Source organism: Zonotrichia albicollis, chromosome 1 (assembly GCF_047830755.1).
Source record: "Zonotrichia albicollis isolate bZonAlb1 chromosome 1, bZonAlb1.hap1, whole genome shotgun sequence".
Classification (NCBI taxonomy): Eukaryota; Metazoa; Chordata; class Aves; order Passeriformes; family Passerellidae; genus Zonotrichia; species Zonotrichia albicollis.
In genome coordinates this window covers 449,175-458,445 of record NC_133819.1, presented here as the reverse complement: position 1 = coordinate 458,445, position 9,271 = coordinate 449,175, and the positions used below count along the sequence as shown (strand labels likewise).

Below are 9,271 nucleotides of genomic sequence, written 5' to 3'. Positions count from 1 at the left end.
ATCAGTTGGGAATTCCAGCTCCATCCTTTTATTCCCAGAACTTTTGGAATGGAAATTCCAGGATCTGGTTCAGAGGATTTTTTGGGAATGCATCCCATGGGCTGGGAATAGAAACTCTGGGAATTCTGGGATGGGAACTCCAGCTCCTTCCTTTTATTCCCAGAGACTTGGGAATTTTGGAATTCTGGGAAACGCTGTGGAAATTTGGGATGTAGATAAGAGAATTTGCTGGGAATCCACTCCAGGTGCTGGGATTTGAAACTCTGGGAATTCTGGGATGGGAATTCCAGCTCCATCCTTTTATTCCCAGGGGTTTGGGAATTTTGGAATTTTGGGAAACGCTGTGGAAATCTGGGATCTGGTTCAGGGAATTTCCTGGGAATCCACTCCAGGTGCTGGGATTTGAAACTCTGGGAATTCTGGGATGGCAATTCCAGCTCCCTCCTTTATTCCCAGAGGTTTTCTTTTCAATTTTCTCGTATTTTTATTTTATTTCTTTTCATTTCTTTTATTAAAAAACTTGAAGTTATTTTTTTCTGGATTTTAAAATTTTATTTTGGTCTATTTTACGCTTCCTTTTATTTTTTATTTTATCCTTTATTTTTTAAATTTTAATGATTTCTCTATTTTTATTTTAATTCATCTAATTAATTTCACTTAATTCATTTCATTCATAAACTTTATTATTTTGTTTTTAATTTTTAAAATTTTCTTCATTTTATTTTTTGCTCATTTCATTCTTGTTTGACTTTATTAAATTTCACTGAATTTTTTTCATTTCTCTTTTATTTCATTGATTTTCTTTCTACGTTTTCTTGGTTTTTATTTCGTTCCAGCTAAATAAAAACTAAAGATTTTTTTTTTTAAAATTTAAGATTTTTAAAGATTTATTTTATCTTTAGTTTGATTTTTAAATTGCATTTCGCTTTTAATTCTGCTTTAATCGATTCGATTAGATTTTTTTTATTTCGACAATGAGGCGAAAAAAATTAATTTTATTATTTTAATACACTTAATTTTATTTTTAATTTTAGACTTTTATTTTAAACTTTTATTTTAATTTTATTCACTTTATTTGATTAAATTTTCTTGTATTTTGGTTTCAATTCTATTTATTTTTATTATTATTTTATTTTTATTTTATTTTATTTTTTATTTTTTTTATTTTTTTAAATTTATTTTTTAATTTATTTTAATTTTTAATTTTTATTAAATCCAGGGGAAATATTTGGGAATTCGGGGCCGTTTCCCTTTAAATCCTCCCCGGCCTTTTCCCGGCTCCGGTTGCAGCCGATGGAATTTTCCAGGCCCGGTTTCCATGGACACCGGGAATGTTGGGCTGCACCTTGGAGAGAAGAATTCCAAGAATTTCTCCTCCTTCCCGTTGGAATCGGAGCCGGATCCACGAATTTTCCCCTTCCCGTGAATCCGGATCCCGGCTGATCCCGAGGTAAAACGGGAATTTTGGCTCCCTCTGGAATTTTCCCGTGGGATTTTTTAGGGATCAAGGGGTTCCAGCTGGGGAATTTTGGGATTTGGGAATGTTGGTGTGGATGGGAGAGGATCCGAAGGTGTGAGGGAGGATGGGGAGCTGGGAATTCGGGAAAAGGATGATCCGTGGGAATTGTGGCTCGTTTCCTGCAAATATTCCCAAATCCTGGACAGGGATGGAGCATCGGGAATGGGATCAATATTCCCAAATAATGGACATGGATGGAATATCGGGAATGGGATCAATATTCCCAAATCCTGGACAGGGATGGAACATCGGGAATGGGATGAATATTCCCAAATAATGGATGCGGATGGAACATTGGGAATGGGATCAATATTCCTAAATCTCTGTCAGGGATAGAATGTTGGGAATGGGATAAATATTCCAAAATCTTGGAGATGGATGGAAGATTGGGAATGGGATAAATATTCCCAAATCCCAGAGTTAGAACATCAGCAATGGAATCAATATTCCCAAATCCCTGTCAGGGATAGAATGTTGGGAATGGGATAAATATTCCCAAATCCTTGAGGTGGATGGAACATTGGGAATGGGATAAACATTCCCAAATCCTAGAGTTGGGTGGAACATCGGGAATGGGATCAATATTCCCAAATCCCTGCCAGGGATAGAATGTTGGGAATGGGATAAATATTCCCAAATCCCTGAAATGGATGGAACATTGGAAATGGGATAAATATTCCCAAATGAAGGACATGGATGGAACATTGGGAATGAGATAAATATTCCCAAATCCCTGAGTTGGGTGGAACATTGGAAATGGGATCAATATTCCAAAATCCTGGACAGGGATGGAACATTGGGAATGGGATCAATATTCCCAAATAATGGACATGGATGGAACACTGGGAATGAGATAAATATTCCCAAATCCTGGACGCGGATGGAAGATTGGGAATGGGATCAATATTCCCAAATCCCTGTCAGGGATAGAATGTTGGGAATGGGATCAATATTCCAAAATCTTGGAGATGGATGGAAGATTGGGAATGGGATCAATATTCCCAAATCCTTGAGGTGGATAGAACATTGGGAAAAGGATAAATATTCCAAAATCCTGGACATGGATGGAACATTGGGAGTGGGATGAATATTCCCAAATCCCAGAGCTGGATGGAAGATTGGGAATGGGATAAATATTCCTGAATCCTGGAGTTAGAACATCAGCAATGGGATCAATATTCCCAAATCCCAGAGTTGGATGGAACATCGGGAATGGGATAAATATTCCCAAATCCCTGTCAGGGATGGAATGTTGGGAATGGGATAAATATTCCAAAATCTTGGAGATGGATGGAAGATTGGGAATGGGATAAATATTCCTGAATCCTGGATGTGGATGGAACATTGGGAATGGGATAAATATTCCCAAATCCCAGAGTTGGATGGAACATTTGGAATGGGATAAATATTCCCAAATCCTGGATGTGGATGGAACATTGGGAATGGGATAAATATTCCCAAATAATGGACATGGATGGAAGATTGGGAGTGGGATGAATATTCCTGAATCCTGGAGTTAGAACATCAGTAATGGGATCAATATTCCTAAATAATGGACACGGATGGAAGATTGGGAATGGGATCAATATTCCCAAATCTCTGTCAGGGATAGAATGTTGGGAATGGGATCAATATTCCAAAATCCTTGAGGTGGATAGAACATCAGGAATGGGATCAATATTCCCAAATAATGGACATGGATGGAACATTGGGAATGGGATAAATATTCCCAAATCCCAGAGCTGGATGGAACACTGGGAATGGGATAAATATTCCCAAATCCTGGATGTGCATGGAACATTGGGAATGGGATAAATATTCCAAAATAATGGACATGGATGGAAGATTGGGAATGGCATAAATATTCCCAAATCCCAGAGTTGGATGGAAGATTGGGAATGGGATAAATATTCCTGAATCCTGGAGTTAGAACATCAGCAATGGGATCAATATTCCCAAATCCCTGTCAGGGATAGAATGTTGGGAATGGGATCAATATTCCCAAATCCCAGAGCTGGATGGAAGATTGGGAATGGGATAAATATTCCCAAACACTTGAGGTGGATGGAACATTGGGAATGGGATAAATATTCCTAAATATGGACAGGGATGGAAGATTGGGAATGAGATAAATATTCCCAAATCCTGGACGTGGATGGAAGATTGGGAATGGGATAAATATTCCTGAATCCTGGAGTTAGAACATCAGTAATGGGATCAATATTCCCAAATCCCTGTCAGGGATAGAATGTTGGGAATGGGATCAATATTCCCAAATCCCTGAAATGGATGGAACATTGGAAATGGGATGAATATTCTCAAATCCTGGACAGGGATGGAAGATTTGGAATGGGATCAATATTCCAAAATCTTGGAGATGGATGTAAGATTGGGAGTGGGATAAATATTCCTAAATAATGGACATGGATGGAACATTGGGAGTGGGATAAATATTCCCAAATCCTTGAGGTGGATAGAACATCGGGAATGGGATCAATATTCCCAAATCCTGGACATGGATGGAACATCGGGAATGGGATCAATATTCCCAAATAATTGATGAGGATGGAACATTGGGAATGGGATAAATATTCCCAAATCCCTGTCAGGGATAGAATGTTGGGAATGGGATCAATATTCCCAAATCCCTGAAATGGATGGAACATTGGGAATGGGATGAATATTCCCAAATCCTGGACATGGATGGAACATCGGGAATGGCATAAATATTCCCAAATCCCAGAGTTAGATGGAACACTGGGAATGGGATAAATATTCCCAAATCCTGGACATGGATGGAAGATTGGGAATGGGATAAATATTCCCAAATCCCAGAGTTGGATGGAAGATTGGGAATGGGATAAATATTTCTGAATCCTGGAGTTAGAACATCAGCAATGGGATCAATATTCCCAAATAATGGACATGGATGGAACATTGGGAATGAGATAAATATTCCTAAATCTCTGTCAGGGATAGAATGTTGGGAATGGGATCAATATTCCCAAATCCTTGAGGTGGATAGAACATCAGGAATGGGATAAATATTCCCAAATCCTGGACATGGATGGAACATTGGGATTGGGATAAATATTCCCAAATGAAGGACAGGGATGGAAGATTGGGAATGGGATAAATATTCCCAAATCCTTGAGGTGGATAGAACATCAGGAATGGGATAAATATTCCTAAATAATGGACACGGATGGAACATCAGTAATGGGATCAATATTCCCAAATCCTGGACGTGGATGGAAGATTGGGAATGGGATAAATATTCCCAAATCCTGGACAGGGATGGAACATCAGTAATGGGATCAATATTCCCAAATCCTGGACATGGATGGAAGATTGGGAATGGGATCAATATTCCTAAATCCTGGAATTAGAACATCAGCAATGGAATCAATATTCCCAAATCCCTGTCAGGGATAGAATGTTGGGAATGGGATAAATATTCCCAAATCCTTGAGGTGGATGGAACATTGGGAATGGGATAAATATTCCCAAATCCTAGAGTTGGGTGGAACATCGGGAATGGGATCAATATTCCAAAATCCCTGCCAGGGATAGAATGTTGGGAATGGGATAAATATTCCCAAATCCCTGAAATGGATGGAACATTGGAAATGGGATAAATATTCCCAAATGAAGGACATGGATGGAACATTGGGAATGAGATAAATATTCCCAAATCCCTGAGTTGGGTGGAACATTGGAAATGGGATCAATATTCCAAAATCCTGGACAGGGATGGAAGATTGGGAATGGGATAAATATTCCCAAATCCCAGAGTTGGATGGAAGATTGGGAATGGGATAAATATTCCTGAATCCTGGAGTTAGAACATCAGCAATGGGATCAATATTCCCAAATCCTGGACATGGATGGAACATTGGGAATGGGATAAATATTCCCAAATCCCTGAGATGGATGGAACGTCAGGAATTGGATAAATATTCCCAAATCCCTGCTGGGAAATGTTGGATGCAGGTGGGATGGCTGGATAGGGATGGGAAAGGTTGGACAGGGATGGGAAGGTCACTCCAAGGCCACCAACTCGTGTGGCCACAGGAAAAAAGTCTTGGAATGTTTGGGATGGAAGGGACCTCCAAAGGTTCTCCAGAGCAACCAATTCCAAACCTTTGTCTCTCCTGTTTCTCCTCCGTATCCAGAGGTTGGAGCTGGATGGGAAAGGTTGGATAGGGATGGGAAGAGTTGGGAAAGGTTCTGAAGGTTTGGAGATGGATGGGAAGGTTGGAGATGGATGGGAAGGTTGGGAAAGGTTTGGAAAGGTTGGAGGTAGATGGGAAAAGTGGGAGATGGATGGGAAGGTTGGGAAGGGTTGGATAAGGATGGAAAGGTCACTCCAAGGCCACCAACTCGTGTGGCCACAGGAAAAAAGTTCTGGAATGTTTGGGATGGGAGGGACCTACCAATGTTCTCCAGAGCAACCAAATCCGAGACTTCATCTCTCCGGTCTCCTCCATATCCAAAGGTTGGAGCTGGGTGGGAAAGGTTGGAGATGGATGGGAAGAGTTGGGAAAGGTTCTGAATGATTGGAGATGGATGGGAAGGTTGGATGTGGATGGGAAAGGTTGGATGTGGATGGGAAAGGCTGGGAAATGTTTGGAAAGTTTGGAGGTAGATGGGAAAAGTGGGAGATGGATGGGAAGGTTTGGAAGGGAAAGGTTGGATAGGGATAGAAAAGTTGGGAAATGTTGGATGGGGATGGGAAAGATTGGATGGGGATGGGAAGGTCACTCCAAGGCCACCAACTCTTGTGGCCACGGGAAAAAAATCCTGGAATGGTTGGGATGGAAGGAATCTCCGAAGGTTCTCCAGAGCAGCCAATTCCAAATCTTTGTCTCTCCTGTTTCTCCTCCATATCCAGAGGTTGGAGCTGGGTGGGAAAGGTTGGATAGGGATGGGAAAGAGTTGGGAAAGGTTCTGAAGGTTTGGAGATGGATGGGAAGGTTGGATGTGGATGGGAAAGGTTGGGAAAGGTTTGGAAAGGTTGGAGGTAGATGGGAAAAGTGGGAGATGGATGGGAAGCTTTGGAAAGGTTGGATATGGGTGGAAAGGTCACTCCAAGGCCACCAACTCGTGTGGCCACAGGAAAAAAATCCTGGAATGTTTGGGATGGAAGGAACTTCTGAAGGTTCTCCAGAGCAACCAAATCCAAACCTTTGTCTCTCCCGTTTCTCCTCCATATCCAGAGGTTGGAGCTGGGTGGGAAAGGTTGGAGATGGATGGGAAAGGTTGGAGATGGATGGAAACAGTTGGGAAAGGTTCTGAAGGTTTGGAGATGGATGGGAAGGTTGGGAAGGGTTGGATAGGGATGGAAAGGTCACTCCAAGGCCACCAACTTGTGTGGCTACAGAAGAAAAGTCCTGGAATGTTTGGAATGGAAGGAACCTCTGAAGGTTCTCCAGAGCAACCAAATCCAAACCTTTGGTCTCACCTGCCTGGCTCCGGGTGCTGATGGAGCTCAGGGAATTCTTGGACAACAATCCCAGAAAAATTTTGTCCCCATGGAGCTGGGAAAGGCTGGACAGGGATGGAAAGGTTGGAGATGGATGGGAAGGTTGGGAAGGGATGGAAAGGTCACTCCAAATGTTCTCCAGAGCAACCAAATCCAAGACTTCATCTCTCCGGTCTCCTCCATATCCAGAGGTTGGAGCTGGGTGGGAAAGGTTGGATAGGGATGGGAAATGTTGGAGATGGATGGAAAGGTTGGGAAAGGTTTGGAAAGGTTGGAGGTAGATGGGAAAAGTGGGAGATGGATGGGAAGCTTTGGAAAGGTTGGATATGGGTGGAAAGGTCACTCCAAGGCCACCAACTCTTGTGGCCACAGGAAAAAAGTTCTGGAATGTTTGGGATGGAAAGGACCTTCAAATGTTCTCCAGGGCAACCAAATCCGAGACTTCATCTCTCCGGTCTCCTCCATATCCAGAGGTTGGAGCATGGTGGGAAAGGTTGGAGCTGGGTGGGAAAGGTTGGAGATGGATGGGAAGGTTGGGAAAGGTTCTGAAGGTTTGGAGATGGATGGGAAGGTTGGATGTGGATGGGAAAAGTGGGAGATGGATGGGAAGCTTTGGAAAGGTTGGATAGGGATGGGAAGGTCACTCCAAGGCCACCAACTTGTGAGGAAAACGGGAAAAAAGTCCTGGAATGTTTGGGATGGACCTCCAAAGGTTCTCCAGAGCAACCAATTCCAAACCTTTGTCTCTGCTGTTTGTCCTCCGTATCCAGAGGTTGGAGCTGGGTGGGAAAGGTTGGAGATGGATGGGAAGAGTTGGGAAAGGTTCTGAAGGTTTGGAGATGGATGGGAAGGTTGGGAAAGGTTTGGAAAGGTTGGAGGTAGATGGGAAAAGTGGGAGATGGATGGGAAGGTTGGGAAGGGTTGGATAGGGATGGAAAGGTCACTCCAAGGCCACCAACTCTTGTGGCCACAGGAAAAAAATCCTGGAATATTTGGGATGGAAGAGACCTCTGAAGGTTCTCCTAAGCAATTCCAAGACTTCGTCTCTCCTGTCTCCTCCATATCCAAAGGGTGGAGATGGATGGGAAGGTTGGGAAAGGTTCTGAAGAGCTGGAGATGGATGGGAAGGTCGGATGGGGTTGGAGATGATGGATGGGAAGGTTTGGAGATGATGGATGGGAAGGGTTGGATAAGGTTGGAGAGGATGGATGGGAATGTTGGATCAGGTTGGCAATGATGGATGGGAAGGTTGGAGATGATGGATGGGAAGGTTGGGAAGGGTTGGAGATGATGGATGGGAAGGTTGGATGGGGTTGGAGATGATGGATGGGAAGGTTGGAGATGATGGATGGGAAGGGTTGGAGATGATGGATGGGAGGGTTGGAGATGATGGATGGGAAGGTTGGAGATGATGGATGGGGAAGGGTTGGAGATGATGGATGGGAAGGTTGGAGATGATGGATGGGAAGGGTTGGAGATGGTGGATGGGAAGGTTGGAGATGGTGGATGGGAAGGTTGGAGATGATGGATGGGAAGGTTGGAGATGATGGATGGGAAGGTTGGATAAGGTTGGAGATGATGGATGGGAAGGTTGGACAGGGTTGGAGATGATGGATGGGAAGGTCGGATAAGGTTGGAGATGATGGATGGGAAAGTTGGAGATGATGGATGGGGTTGGAGATGATGGATGGGAAGGGTTGGATAAGGTTGGAGATGATGGATGGGAAAGTTTGGAGATGATGGATGGGAAGGTTGGAGATGATGGATGGGAGGGTTGGAGATGATGGATGGGAGGGTTGGAGATGATGGATGGGAAGGTTGGAGATGATGGATGGGAAGGTTGGAGATGATGGATGGGAAGGTTGGAGATGATGGATGGGAAGGTTGGATAAGGTTGGAGATGATGGATGGGAAGGTTGGAGATGATGGATGGGAAGGTTGGAGATGATGGATGGGAAGGTTGGAGATGATGGATGGGAAAGGTTGGAGATGATGGATGGGAAGGGTTGGAGATGATGGATGGGAAGGTTGGAGATGATGGATGGGAAGGTTGGAGATGATGGATGGGAGGGTTGGAGATGATGGATGGGAAGGTTGGATGGGGTTGGAGATGATGGATGGGAAGGTTGGAGATGATGGATGGGAAGGTTGGATGGGATTGGAGATGATGGATGGGAAGGTTGGAGATGATGGATGGGAAGGTTGGAGATGATGGATGGGAAGGTTGGATCAGGTTGGAGATGATGGATGGGAGGGTTGGATAAGGT

General features: G+C 43.4%; 1 protein-coding gene across 5 annotated transcripts in view; it reads left to right on the top strand.

Moving 5' to 3' along the window:
* Window positions 1-1,239: 1,239 nt before the first annotated feature.
* The window catches only part of ALS2CL (ALS2 C-terminal like), a 146,607-nt gene continuing 138,575 nt past the window's right edge, over window positions 1,240-9,271 (top strand). For 3 of the 5 annotated variants that reach the window (XM_074535982.1, XM_074535926.1, XM_074535775.1), the window contains exon 1: window positions 1,312-1,450. Coding sequence is in view for 1 of the 5 variants with exons in the window: in XM_074536024.1 (XP_074392125.1) it covers window positions 1,332-1,450 (119 nt within the window). In the remaining 4 variants the exon portion in view is untranslated. Of the gene's footprint in view, window positions 1,451-9,271 lie in introns of all 5 variants that reach the window. The other 2 variants (XM_074536024.1, XM_074536069.1) reach the window with 2 other exon arrangements.